This window comes from Eublepharis macularius, chromosome 11, assembly GCF_028583425.1.
Source record: "Eublepharis macularius isolate TG4126 chromosome 11, MPM_Emac_v1.0, whole genome shotgun sequence".
NCBI lineage: Eukaryota > Metazoa > Chordata > Lepidosauria > Squamata > Eublepharidae > Eublepharis > Eublepharis macularius.
In genome coordinates this window covers 6508699-6524143 of record NC_072800.1, presented here as the reverse complement: position 1 = coordinate 6524143, position 15445 = coordinate 6508699, and the positions used below count along the sequence as shown (strand labels likewise).

At 45.4% G+C, this 15445-nt stretch overlaps 1 protein-coding gene across 1 annotated transcript in view; it reads right to left on the bottom strand.

Annotated features, from left to right (window-relative positions):
- Positions 1-15445, bottom strand: part of FHOD3 (formin homology 2 domain containing 3) — a 472076-nt gene that overhangs the window by 24985 nt on the left and 431646 nt on the right. The window contains 2 exon segments of the mRNA XM_054990826.1: positions 1450-1642; positions 4567-4757. Of these exon segments, the coding sequence (XP_054846801.1) occupies positions 1450-1642; positions 4567-4757 (384 nt within the window).

Here is a 15445-nt window from a genome sequence, read left to right as displayed (position 1 = left end):
AATCAGAACGATTCCTCTTTCTTTACAACCCAGTACCCATGAGCCAATCGCTGTCACAAAATTCATATGGATACGTTTTGCTGCATATATGCCACATTGGGAAGGGTACAGGAACCCCAGTTTCTCAATGGGAGGCCAGATTTAAAGGAAAACTCAGACTGCAACAATACATATTTTGCATAACTATTTTAAAGCCAGTCAAATATTCAGTATAGGAAACATCATTGCCAAGAAACCTCTGCTGAATGACAGACAGGCCCTCATTTAAACCTTGGCCTGTTAAGGTCCGTTGTGGTGGGGTGAGATTCTGCTTTTCGTGTACGGAGTCCATCTGCTCTTTGGGGCCTGCACTAGACCACTGCAGAGCAGCCGATGCCAAAGCTTGGGCCGAGGAAGCTTCGTATGCAATGAGGCATTCGCATCTAATTGAGACAGCAGAGTTGTATTTTTAATACAGCTGGAAACTTTTATTAAGTACTGGCACTTGGTTACACGTTATTTGGACTGAGGGAAATGGCATCAGTTTAAAAGAAGATTTTAAAAAACTCAGGGGCTTTCTAAAGGTCACTTGCTGGAGAAAAGTAATCTCATTTTTTATAAAAACTGCCTAGTTAACCCCCAACCCAGTCAGCAATACTTATCAACTGATTTCATTTTGGATCCCAGATTAATAATTCCTAGTAGCATTATTGTAAAGAGTCCAATAGCATCTTTAAGACTTACCAACTTTATTGTAGCATAAGCTTTCGATGCATCTGACAAAGAGAGCTGTAGTTCTCGAAAGCTTATGCTACGATAAAGTTGGCTAGTCTTAAAGGTGCCACTGGACTTTTTACTATTTTGCAACAACAGACTAATACGGCTAACTCCTCTGGCTCTAGCAGCATTATTGGAAGATATAAACTGTATTGTTTTCTGTCCCATCTAATACTAAACCCACTGGTCTATCTTAATACTGTTCACACTATGTGCATTCAATGAAAGGTCACAAATTCAAAACACGTCTCTCCCCCAAGGCACCAAATTCCCATCCCGAGTTTGGAAGCTGGTCTGCATTATCTGCAGTTAATGTTAGGATCGATAGAATGCTTAACTGTGTTCAGGCCCAATGGAAGAGGAGAGAAATACAAGCGGAAGAAGGGGACAGACAAACATCCTGTGCCTAGTCACAATCTCTTTCTTCTCAATGGAGGTGAGGAATCAGCTAGAAGACACAGCATTCTCCTGGATCTGTGTATGACTCTCTGTTTCTGGACACAGACAGCTGCTGGTTCTTGCACAGATTCACCGAGCTTAAAAAACCTTGTTGAAATCCTGATGCTGGATGACGGTGGCAATGCACCACTTTCTGTTCTCACACTGGATAAATCAGAAAGGCTAACAGCTGGAGCGGCAGGCCTGTAACAGGCTGGCAATTATCACCGATTGAAATTTACTTTTGCCACTTACGTCTGTGATCATCTTCCCTCTGGTTTTATTTCTTTCCCTGTGATTGGCTCGTTTTTGCTTCTGTTGCAAAACCCGCTCCCTTGTGGTACGATACTCAAGGGCGAATTCACTAATAATTTTGCAGAACTTATTGATGTTCACTTCCCGGATTGCGAAAGGCGGATAGCCCATAAATAACAAGAAGGAGTGGAACCTAGAAAAAGAGCATGAGTTATTTTTACAGTTTCCCTCCAGCAAAACCCCTCGAATCCCCACGGAGCTGTTATAACTTTGGTGTTTCCATATGACACAGCGCAGGTGAAGAGGTCTGCTTCTTGGCACAGCCTCTGGGCAACCAGGAAGCTTCACAGACTTTTTCACCAGAACAGACAAGATTGCAGCTGATAAGCATACAAGGGATAATCTGCTTTCGAACTATGAACTTGTATCCTATTCTATTCTTCCTTTTTTTTTTTTTTAGTTCTTTCATTGCCAAAGATCATAATTAAAAACACAACAGCTAAAAACCTCAGATGTCTTCTTCCCAACCGGCTTTCACATAGGATAAAATATTTAATGGAACCCTGGTTGTGTTCAACTGTTAATTTAATAATGAGTGAAGAATGCCACAAGAGTGGGGGTGGGGGGCAAAAAGCATATTTTTTTATTTAAATTTCATTTGTTTGTCTTACTTGGACTTCAAAGAGATTGTGAAGATGTTTGGAAAAGTCTAGACAAAAAGAATGAAGATTTACAGGCTAACCACACAGAAGGAAAGTATTTCTAGTTCACAGAGGAAGTTATAAAATCCAGATCTCTAAGCCTGGTGTTTCAGGTTCACAATTTTATAATGTGGCTGCTGCATTATTTGAGCTGTTCTATTACTCCTTGTTTTTCTGACGTTTCTCTAATGACCTTTTATTCACTATGAACAACTGTGTATATGAATTCATATTAATGAACAAATGGATTTATATTAATGTCCGTATCTTTTCTAAGCATTAACAGAACAGACACATAGAGCTGCCTTATACGGAATCAGACCATTGGTTCATCGGAGTCAAAACTGTCCACTCAGAATGGCAGTAGATCTCCAGGGTCTCTCAGGCAAAGCTCTTTCACACTGCCCCCTACTCGATCCTTTTAACTGGAGGTGTCAGAGATGGAACCTTTTGCATGCTAAGCAGGTGTTTTGCCCCTGAACTAGGTCCCTTTCGAATTGAAAAAGCAAAACCACAATGAAGTATTTTAGGAAGATCTTAAGGGCCACAGAATAATCCATTAAAACAGCCAACATAGAGAAATTCCTATAATTTAAATAAGGGAGTGAGTTCCAGTGCTCTTCTTATTTCTGGCAATTCTATGATTTTCCAACTGCATTTTACCAGAAGCCTGACACCTGTAACTTCTGTGCACAAATCGCAATGGAATTCATGACAGTTGTACAAGAGTTGCACATATACTCATGTATGACTTGCATTTATTTCCCCCTGGAGGAGGCATTCTCATTGAACTGTGCCCTCTATTGCTACAAAAAAATCCAAAAGCAGTTTTGGATCTGAATGCCGATAGTTGGAAATCTAGATCCTTAACTTAGTACATGACCTAAATGCACAGAGCAAAACACCAGGGAATAAAGAAGCATAAAGGTATCTGGAAAAAAGCACAAAAACCAGGCTTGCTGCAGAAAGTGAAGTTCATTCCCTCTTCTCAAAGAATGCTATCAGAATACTGTGATGGAATCAGATGGACGACTACAGTAGCCTTTGAGAAAAGACATGGTGTTGTTCTATTATGTCTCGGTCAACTATTGGGATTGTCAAGTATCTCTACATTGGCCACAGAGTTGTGAATCTACGGGCAAAGCATACAGTGCATCTTGCCACTGTCTTTTGAGCAAAGAAGAGGACATGCACAGGACTTAACCTAACAAATGGATATCGTGTTTTCTGATGCTTGCAACGTACTGATGTAGGCATGCAACCACGATTTGCACTCTGCATGCCCCCGAGGACAAGGACCGAGCACTCAAATGGGCTGCCCACTCTAACACATCCCTGTCCATCTGTGAAGACCTTCTAGTGAGGCCACAGACTGGTTGCCAGGGCTGCTGCGGAAGTGAAACCTAGATAGGGGAGCTCACTGCCCGCTAGGGCACCGGGTCAAACCCCTGGATTCACAGAGACTTTTAGCTGAATTTCTTGCATGTGTGTCTGATTTAATTGGTTATGAGGGGTAATACCCTTTCTCCTCCTCCTCCTCAATTAACTTGGTTTTATTTTTTTCTTGGGGCTGTTTGGATTGATGAATTTTCAAGCTGATTTTATTGATTATGGACTTTCGTGAGTAATCTGTTTTTCCTTGCATTTTCCTGGCTGTTACCTGACTCAGAAGCAGCGGCTAAGAGGGAGACCAGGAATCTTTTAAATAAGTAAGAGGAGGAGGGGGAAGGGGGGGTTGCGCTGTTTTGCTGCTGTGAACTGCAGAAGAGGGGAGGGCGACAGAGGCTCATCATACTGAAAAGCAGCCGCCAGTTTGCAAAAAATGCCCCTGTAGTTTCTCTCTATTATCTGGTCTTCAGAGGTATACTGCCCCTGAGCAGGAAGGCTCCGTTTGGTTAATCATAGTTGACAGAATGGGCTTTTCATGGTCAGAATGCAGAAAAGGCAGTTAGGAAGAGATATGGGTTTGTACAGCTGAGGGAAAGTGTGGTGAATTGGCTTGGCAGGCTGGTTGGGACATCTAGTGCCCACGGTGTCTATTACTGTATATCACTTGGGTCACATCCCAAAAAAACCACGTATACAACCACCATATTTTGATCTACAGGGTACAATGGTGTGTGTGGGGTGTGTGTGAGAATGAAATTCCCCCTCCCCGCATGTACACAGATCAGGAACACAGTTTTGCCACGTACCCTTGGTAATACTTTCAGACTATCAAGCCCGAATTATCCTCACTATGACAACTGGAGAGGAGAAGTCTGGGATTTCAAACACCAAAGAAATCAAAGCCAAGAGGAGGGAAAACCCCAAAAGGATTTTCAACAAATGACCATTCATATCCGCAAAACAGTTTGAAAGAACTTGTGTTTCAGAAGGCATTTTAATGGCATTTTAGCATACCCTGATTTGGTACCTGTTAATTATTCTTCTGTGGACAATCTTTAGGATTATTATTCGCTCTGCACAGTCTTTAAGGAACTCAGACATTTTTTGCTTCAGAGTTGGTTTCATTTCATGCTTTGCTATTGCTTTCAGATGATCCCATGAAGCTTTGCACCGCTTCTCCATCTGACATAAGTTGTCCTGAAGTTGTTCAAAGTCAACCTGAAAGGATGTTTAAAAAAAACATGAAAAATTACTAATATTGGCTTATAAACTGTCACTGCAACCAAAGGACACATCTTGCTTGCTCCATCACATTGAAAAGCCCCATCTTTTACGAATTCATAGAAGCAAGGGATCTGCAACCTCCCTCTTCACACCATTCACTGTTGATGTATTAAAGTTGTAGCACTGTGTTAATATTTGTAAATGCAATGTATTATATTGGTTTGTTGTTTGATTATTGTTACAGTTCTAAAATTGAATAAAAATATTTAAAAAAGAAAAAAAAAGAAAAGCCCCATCTCAAGAAGCCAAACAGAGCCCATGTGCAGCTCACACATGTCTGAAGAAGGGAGTTCTGACTCTAGAAAGCTTACACTCTGACAATCTTATTGGTCTCTATGGTGCCATTGGACTCACATCCTGCAGCAGATGTCAGTATCCAGCTCAACTTTTCACTCTGTCAGGAGCCAACTCCTGGACTGCCATTCCCTAGCCATATTTGGTCTACTGCCCCTGCTACAGCCCAAATAGATTCTAAGAAAATCTCCAAGAAAATCCAATCCTCAGACGACCCAGCTGCCAATGCTGCAGGGATCCTGGACTCCAAGCCTCTTGTGCTTGGTTGGCCCACTGGATTTCCTTCCAATCTGTTTTTCTTACTTGAAGAGCATTCACTTTGGCTAGGCGCTTGTCATGAAATATTTTTTTTTAAAAAAATTAAATCTTCATGGCAAGAACCAAAATATCCTAATTGTTTTTTGAAAGATGCTTTATCCATACAATGGAACTTTTATGAATAAAGGTGTGGTGCAACAGCCCACTGGCCTGTGAGCACTGCCCATCTTGCCCTCCAAGGGATCTGGGGATTAACCTGTAGCAGGACGAGTCTCTACCTGGCACTTGCCACCTACCCGTTTCATCCAACCCTCAGAAGGGCTTTCACTCCTCCTCTCTTGCACCTGCCACCACCATTTGGCCTTTGCAGGAGTTGCCTGTGGGGAGGGCCAAGACTCCCCAATCCCCTGGGCAGTCTTGCCACTCTGAGGCCCTGCCTTGTGCCCGTTTTTTTGCTGCCCAGAACCTGGTTTCCTCAGGGACTGTTTGCTTCACTTGCACACCACTGGAGGATCAGCAAATTGCCTACAGACCACCTCCCTTCCCATGGTACCCATTTTAAAAAGCATAGTTGAGCAGTGGAAGTCTATGTGGTACAAAGAAAAGCTACCAGCATTTAGGTATTTAGGCAAGCACCGAGTCATTACTGACCAATGGGGGGGGGGGGACGTTGCATCGCGACGTTTTCTTGGCAGACTTTTTACAGGGTGGTTTGCCATTGCCTTCGCCAGTCATCTACACTTTACCCTCAGGAAACTGAGTACTCATTTTCCCGACCTCGGAAAGATGGAAGGCTGAGTCAACCTTGAGCCAGCTACCTGAACCCAGCTTCCACCAGGATTGAACTCAGGTCGTGAGCAGAGGTTGGGCTGCAGTACTGCAGCTTATCACTCTGTGCCATGGGGCTCTTAGGTATTTAAAAACACCTATTAAAAATGTTCACACCCATACTACCAAGTCCACCAATTGATTTGAGCAAGGGATCTTGTTGGACTTTCAAGTTTAACTGCGCTCCAATCTTGCTATTCTACTGCTGACCAACACAGCTGACCAACCTGAAACTGGTCAGATCTTCGTCTCTCTGATAAAAGTGCAACACTTACAGAGCTTAATCACTCCAGCATCTTTTTCTCAGTTCTTTCCATGTCAAAGTTCTTTTCATGGAAAAGTAATTGTTAATTTAAGAGGAGGCTGTTGAGACCCTTCTGGGTGCCCAAGGAGCAAAGATCATCTCATGCAATAAAGAAGTGAATACTTTACTAGTTAAGTGTGTTTCTTTAAATATGCATCACTCACAGTCCAGACTGCAGCTTCCCAAAAGCACAAGGAATAATGATGAAGCCTTTGGCAAAACTATTAGAAGGGTTGTTTTAAAAAAGCTGGTTGTGCTTGCCAGTTCGGTGACGGGATTTTTCCTACCTAACGTTTGAAAGTACAATTCATTCCTTGGCCCGAAAGGGAAAGGTAAATAATGTGAAAATATGTCGTCCTTTCAAAATCCTGACTCAGTTAGGAAAGGAGGACGCACTGATCAAAATGTGTGTTCTCTGGCCAAACCTTGGGCACAGGCACTTTTCAGGCAGCAGCTAACTGCGAGGGCTGAGCCCTTGGGGAGGCTGGGGACCAAACTAGGCATTAAGTGGGAGACGCTTAAAGAGTCTCTTGCAATGAGCCACTATAGTATCAGAGCAGCACGTGATTGGAGAAGTTGAGACCCCCAGTGTATCTTCCAGGGGGGAAAAATCACTGTATTGTTCTGGTTTCAGTTTCTATGAGTAGAAATCAAGCTGTTGTCAGGTGCTCAGCATCACTTGTCATACTCAGCAACACCCCCCTGCTGTCATAACTGTGGTCTAATGCTTCATGTTATGGTTATGCTATTCTTTTACTGGCCTGCAAATGTTACTTCGTCTTGTCTTTCGAACCCACAACGTGAGACTATGCAAGGGAGGCATTTGTTCCAGCTCTTATCTCTATGACCCTCTGATCTGCACCAGGGCCTGTCTCCTTAGCCTGGGAAGAGGTGCCTGCCCAGATGCCACAACCTTGAAAATCCCACACATCAGTTCTGCTGTTTGCCTGCTTAGATGTTTTCCCTCTGAGCTGACTGTTAGACTGGGGGGGGGGGGGAAGGATCTTAGAATGTGCCCGCGCTCTGGAAACCTATATATGCTTAATGCTTGCATGTGAACATCATTCCTGGAAAAGGTGGAATAGGCTCTTGAGGCTAGCAGCTTTCCAATAAAGTCCTTTTACTACTTACAGTGAAGTCTTTTGAGAGCTGCTTGGCTGATCCTTACAGCAGTCAACTGTCATTTATGTGACCCAGAGGCACGGCGAAGTCAGTACTCTGGGCACAACCACTCTTACATATCAGACTTCTTCAGGGATCCCAGTATTGGAAAAGGTTATAACTACCTGACTCCGCTCAGCCCCATCCAGCCCTGCCACTCTCCCCCCCTCCCCCGCCATCTCTCATAGCACTAGCATGGTTCCAGCCGTTTGATCTCTCCATGGTTCCAAATGCATGAATGCATCAGTCCTACTTTCTACATTAATATAGGAACATTAATAAAGGAACTTTATTTCCCCTGTTTTCCTGTGTTCCCACATATTGCATAAGCACATCAAAGGACACATCCTACAAAAGCACATCTGCTGAAGCGCACCCTGATCAAACTGAACAATTGTTGTCAATCTACTTTAAACTGACACCTGTCGGTACTTCTGCCGCCAGTTCTCACTTCTTACATTTACTAACACCCACAAATCCCTCTCCTCATAACCTAATTTTCCCACCAAGCTGTTAGGATCCATCAATAATTTTTAAACTTTCTGGTTCACATCCAATCTTGACAGATTAGATTTACCCCACAATTTACACATTTTCTCACATTCTGGAGTAAAACTCCAGAGATCCCAAAAGGTTTGTTTGTTCATTCATCATTGGACTGACAAACAAAAGAGAGCAGTTTGTTTGACCAATATTCTAGAGACACGACGTTTCTTCACACTTTAATCAATTTTGTTATTTTTAAAAATTTATGTTATAGTCCATCTTTCTCACTGAGACTCAAGGTGGATTACACAAATTATCTGTCTTCAGGCAGGCTCGTATGTTTATTTTACGCACTTTTTTGCATTAGGAAAGTACTAGCTAGTACTCAGAAGGAAACAATAGACTGTCCATCTTTTAACTATGTTGCAGTGCAATCCTATGGAGAGTTACTCCAGTCTAAGGCCATTGACTTCAATGGGCTTAGACTGGTGTAACTCTGCATAGGATTGCACTGTCAGTCTTTCTTCTATGAAATGGAGTGTATATTGGTCAATACTCTGCTGCTGATTTACATTTTCATAGTAGTTTTCTTCATTTGTCATTATTCCCTGTTCATGTATCTAATTGTAATTAAACCCTAATTTGTGTTTAATTCTTGTCTACTTATTTCTGGGAACTAGTCCACTTTAACATTAAAGTGCCACCCTTGATCTGGGAACCTGTCTTTCCATCCTTGGAATGGAATACCTTAAGGAGAGCAATTGTGAGCCAGGCGTGGCATTGGAGCCGATGGAGGGAGACGTGTTTTGAGTGAGCTCCATCCCTTCCCCGATCAAAACCTGCCGGTAAGCATCATATCACTCCTCATACTTTAATTAGAATTGTCAGGTCTTGCCAGATAAATCCCCTAAGCACTCCACTGCAGACACTTAGGTGTAAGAGTTAAAGTTACTTTATTAAAGAGCTATATCAGTATCAAGGTACTCAGACAGGGCCATTGGCAGAAGTGACGCAAGGTGGGTGAGCAGTGATAATTATAGGGGAACGTTCCCGACCCTGGTAAAGGGAGACCATTAGAGTTTTGGCAGGTTCTGGACTTGGTTGCTGGCTGGGGTGGTAGGGCCACTGCCTCCTGGTTGCCTCCCACTGCTCCCTCCTGGCAAGTCTGGGGGCTGGGACTCAGACCCTGGACAGGGCCCACTGTGCTGCAGCCAACCACACAGCCCACCAATGAGGCCCAGAGATCGAGTGGGCCGATTTGGGTGGGTCTCTCCTGCTGTGGTTTTGTTCCCTCCCTCCCCCTCCTCCCCCGCCGCCTGCCCCTCGGCCCTGCCCAGTTCCCTCCGTCCTGCCTTCTCTGCCTGGAAATGGTGTACCACTTTGTGGAGCTCCTTTTTCCAGCGCTGCATCCTGCCTGCCCGCATGGCGATGCTGCCCTTGATATGGGAGTCACAGAGGGAGGCCATTTGGTACAGCACCTCACGGCGCACAGGATGCAAGCGCTCAGCCACACATGCCTGCATCCTCCTCACAGAGTCCCTGACCCTAGAGAGCAGCTCTTCCTCGTGCTCGAGCTCCTGGGCCAGGAACTGGTCGAGCCCATGGATCAGGGGGATGACCTGACCAAGGCTGGCCTCATATGCGCACAAGAGCTTGGTGGCCTCCTTAAAGGGTTTCAGCATCCGGGACATCTGGGCAAGGACTCTCCATTCCATGCAGCTGAGGCTGAGCTCCTTTCCCTTCCTCAGAATGTCCATAGATGACAGGATGTCCTTCAATGGGCCCTTCTGCTCCACCAGACGACTTATCATGTTGTAGGTGGAGTTCCAGTGGGTCCTCCCCTCCCCCTGCCTCTGGAGCAACTCGTGGGAAGTGTTGATGCTGCTGGAGAAGTGGGAAGCAATACGCCGGCAGCTGTCCAGCAGATTGCGCTTCCACAACGTTCCCTCGTCCCAGCTGTCCCTTGACTTGCTCCCACAGCCCAAGCACACAGCTTGTGCGCCATGCACACCAGGCCCGGGAGGGATGCCTCTTTCAGGGCTGCCAACATGTTGCTTCCCATGTCTGTCACCATGAAGCTACGGACAAACCCTTCCCCCCCCCAGCCATCCACTCCCTCAGAGCCGCCTTTATCATGGTGGCGATGTTCTTCCCAGTATGGACATCGTCCATCCCCCGGGCCTGTAGAAGAACTACCCTGTAGCCCTGAGTCAAGCATGGCACTTGTTTTCGGGTGCCTGTGCTTGGCCTGGGGCAGCGGAGGTCCTCTGGTTGCCAGCAGTGGGCAGTGATGCCAAGGTAGCCGTGATGGCAGCCGCTCCAGAGGTCTGCTGTGAAGTATACTGTACAGCCTTTGGTGGCCGACAGCTCCCTGAGCACCAAGACTCGCACAGACTGGTAGAGGACAGGCAGGACTTGACAGCCAATGGTGCTGTGAAGGCGTGGAGAACCATGGGGCGAAGTGCTGAAGTAGCCTTTGGAAGCCCATGCCCTCCGTGACGGATAGGGGGAATCCTTGCAGGGTAATCGTTTCTGCCACAACATGAATGCCCACCTCCTGAGCCCTTGACCTCACCCTTTTCAATGGCACTATCCCCGACCCCTATGGAACAATCTCCCCAAGGGCGGCCTGCCTGACTGTTCCACTCCCACCAGCAGCACCCTCAGGGCAAGGCTTCTTGTTTGGGATGGATTCCAGTGACCCTCCCACTGATCCCAGGTCAGAAGAGCTGGTAGACCTCTGTCTCCCCTGCCAGATGTTTCGCTAGCTGAGGACGGCAACCACAGGCTTGGGTGGTGCGTCTTCAGGTGCCTACTCAGGACCATTGAAGAAAGGTGCTTTGGGTCACTGCCCCTCTGCACCAGGCCATCACAGACATGGCACTGCACCAAATGAGGGTCATTCGGAAGGGCCCGAAAGTGCCTCCATACTGACGGGTTGAAACATGGCCCACTAACTGTTCCAGGGGAAGGAGGATGAAGGGTTACTGGCCGTGCTGCAGAGCTAGCACCGGAAGACGGAGTGAGGGGTGGACTGCAGGCAGGGACAGCACCAAGAGTTTGGGATGGGGACAGGATGGATGTTTCATCAAACCTCAACCATTTCTCCACGGACCCCTGGCCCTCCTCCTCCTCCTCCTCAAAAAATCCTCTTTCCCCGGTGGCAAGAGCTCTTCGGCCTGTTCCACAGCTGAATCTTGGGGAGCAGGAGGTTCTACTGCCGAGCCCCACCCAGTACCGCCTCCTACGTGGCATCTGGGACAATCTTTGCACTTCCCCCACTTCCCCCCCCTTGGCCCCCGCCCAAAGCCTCATTGTGCCAGCAAACAAGAATTAAGGAGGAATGAGAAGGAGAGAACACTGTGAGCTCTCAGCCGAGGTGCCCACTGAGCTTGGCCCCAGGGCCTGGCAGCAGCCCTGGAACCAGAGGAAGGGAGTAGAGCCCTAGCCCAGCACTCCCAGATACCTGACCAGAATCAGATCAGGCAGTAATACTACTAACCACAGTGTGAGCCCTCAGCCGAGGTGCCCACTGAGCTTGGCCCCAGGGCCTGGCAGCAGCCCTGGAACCAGAGGGAGGGGGTAGAGCCCTAGCCCAGCACTCCCAGATACCTGACCAGAATCAGGTCAGGCAATAATACTACTAATCACAGTGTAAGCCCTCAGCCGAGGTGCCCACTGAGCTTGGCCCCAAGGCCTGCCAGCAGCCCTGGAACCAGAGGGGAGAGATCCCTATCCCACCACACATACACAAAATCCCAGCTCCAATGCACTCTCCTTGTCTCTCTCTCAAAATGCTAGCAACACAACAGCTCTCTCCCACTCACTGCCTGCTAAAACTGAAAGCCAAAACTGGGAGCACAGTGCCCTTTTATAACCAGAGGTCCCATTGAGAAAAACTGGAGGTCTGTGGTTGGCAGTCAGAACTGCCTAACAGGGTTTGCAGGGATGAGACTGGAGTGCCCATGGCTACAGAACATCCCCCTCCCCCCTCCCTGGTCTCTGCTCCCATGTAACCAATTTGGAGCTCCACAGTGGGAAGGAAGACATGCCCATTAAGCTAAACTGGGCTTAAATTGGGATTTCCAGGGCAACAGAATGAGTGCAAGAGTTCAGGCAGTCCCTGCCTCTGTTGCCAAGGGAATTGATTGAAGGTGCCTGACTGTCTGGCTTCACGAACAGAGGATGAAAGCACGAACAAGGCTTGAGACGACCACTTGTTCGTCTAAAATGGCGCCTCATGAATGGCTTGTTCGCGAACAGCCAATTGGGCTGTTCATGGCTTTTTTTCATTCGTAATGCTGTTCGTGCCCATCTCTAGTGTTAAGTCATGCTGAAGGGCGGTATATAAATTGAATGTTGTTGTTTTGTTGTTATTATTATTACTACAATGAAAGATGGGATTATGTATAATAATGTTCATTCTACACCCTGAAACTCATTTCAAGGTTCAAGGTGTCATCAATGAGTGTATTTGGAATGATCTAAGGGGCAATTCGAGGCAGGTCTACTCAGAAGTTCCATTTAACTCAACGTGGCTTACTCCCTGGTCAGTATTTGTAGGACTGCAGCCTTTGTTTACTAATATGATTTGTGCTTTACAAAATCAGAATATTTCACCTAGGATGATGGAGGCATGGGTCAGCATGTCAACAAGGGTAAAGGAGAACAGACAACAGGAACTCAGAATTTGAGGAAGCTAAAATCTAAAGACCGATACAAGGAGTAAGCACGCCTCATTCTTCCTCTCATATACACAGGCTGTCTATTTCAGCTCCTAGGACAGCTCTGCTCACAGGGCTCTTAAAAGAAACAAAGCAGACAGAGAGCTCTGTTTATGATTTATGTCATGTTCATTCCAGAACTCCTCAAAAAAAACTACCTGAAGACTGGTCACGAGTCAAGCAATGATTTATTTTGTTTTTCCTGAACTGCAGCATAGAGACAGCCCCTCTTCCAGTAATTAGCCAACAGTGATCTTGTGCAATCAGGTTTTCTATGTATATCACCAAGCATGGTTGGCTTCAACATCCATATTGTCCCACTATTTTATTTTACTGCTGCTGGGATTTTTCAATTTAAAACGAAGGAGTATGCGTTATTTTGGTATGTCTATGTTCATTTCCACACGCTCTGTCCAATCTCTGCCCTGTTTGTTTTTTTTAATTCCAAAGCCAGAGAAAATGTAGGACATCACCAAGCAGTCTCCCAATGCCCATGTCACAGTCTCCAGACAGAAATCAGCAAAGCTTTACTACACAAAGTACCCGAAATTTACTTAAATATGTATTTTCATATCTGTAATGTAATGAACACATACCGTATTTTTACGTTTTTGCAGCTACAGCTTTATATACCCACCAAAGTCTCTACACTAATCATGAACATTACTTTAAAGCTGAACGTAACACTAGGTGGTAAGATTCAGTTGCATGACTACCATAGTGACCTTCCATGAAATTAAAAATTATCTCCAGTAATATTTTAAAACCTGAATATGAGAAAATAGCTACTGTTACTCAGCACATAATCAGAAGCCAACAACAGGTCAGTCTCTTATAATGTTCACACAACTGTCAACAACTCAGGAGTCTTATCAAAAGCTCTGGATTCATTGAGGTATCATTCATTACACAAGACAAATTATTATTCAGCTAAACTTTGCAAATGTCAGAATCAGGCTTGTGTGCAATTGGAAGAAAATTTTAATACTGCAGCTTTAAAAAGAAGACATATTGTCAGAGTGTCAGTTTGCTTGTCAGTTTTCGAGCCAAAGCTACGCCATGTTCTCATACTGGCCGATTCCAGACGGCCCTCCCCATCCTGAAATGTTGCGCATCATCGCGCAGAAAACGCGAAATATTGCGTTTTCTCACGCGACAACACGTGACGTTTCGGGATGGGGAGGGCCATCTGGAATCGGCCGTTATAAGCTGTAGTTGTTTAGTTCTCTCCCTCCAGGCCCAGGTGCTGTCCAGGCCGCATATATCCATGGGAGCGAAGAATTCTTATCAACCCGTTCCGGCCGACCTTGACATCCTCGCCTTCCCAGGCCTTCTAGACAGGACTAAGGGGGAGGCTGGGAACAGGCGTTTGAAGTGTTGTTACTTTCATTTTGTGTGTCATTCTCATTCAGCCAAGGCTTTCCTAGTCCTTGGAATATGGATACTTGTAACCTGAGCATTGTCTTTCAATAAACCTTTTGGAATCAAGAAACTTTGTGCTTCTTGCAGAAGGGGGGAGACGAACTCTAGATAACTGGGATTCCATAGTCTGACACATATAAAAAGCCTTAAGAACTGATTATGTTAGTGGAGGATTATGTTATAACAACAACAACAAAAAAGTAGTAGATTTTGATCTAAAAATGAAGCATCCTCTGTATCTACTTTTAAAAATCTGAACCGTCCATTTAATGCAATATGTCACTGTCATGTAGAGTTACATGGCGTAGCTTTGGCTCGAAAACTGACAAGCAAACTGACACTCTGACAATATGTATGCAGGACGAGGTTGGGAACCAGCAGGATGGTTGGGGAGCGGATGTGGTTGGGGGAGGGGGCAGTGTCACCAGTGTGATGATGTAACTTCCAACGAAATCCTGGAAGTGATGTCATTATGTTGGTGACAGTGGTTGATTTTTTCATTCCCCCCTCCCCCTGCTGCTGCAATGAAAACAGAGTGGGGAATTCCCCCGTGCCCACTGGGGGATTGGCAGCCCTACTACCATGGCTCATTAGATCACATTACTGTATAGAATAAATACATAGTATACAGATACTAAAAGGACTTATTTATTTGTCCCATTCTACTGTGACCATGAAAAAAGTCTAAAGTAGGGTTCTGCAGAAAATGCTATGCCTTGATTTTTACTGGCTGTAAGTTTTAACCAGGTCTACTCAGAATCCTACACAGGTGTATTCATTGGTGCTTGTTACAGATCTCGCCCCCTCAGGCTTGCAGCTCGTTCTCTTTCACTTATTGCCACTGGGCTCAGCACTTGAGGAGTTAGTAGTTGTAGGGGAAAACTTTAACCAGTTTTGACTCAATGCAAACTATATCAAAAACTGGGGCGTAAAAATTATATGCAGTAATGTTTTAAAACCTGAATATGGAAAACAGCTACTGTCACTTAGAACATAATCAGATGCCAACAGATCACAGAACCTTTCGGGCCTGTAGTTCTGCATATAAAGCTAAAAGAATGTAAAAAATCTGTCAATATTTGGTTTCTTAGAAAGAAGATGCAAACAATTTAATCCTAGTTTAGAATCCCAGTTACTGAGAAAGA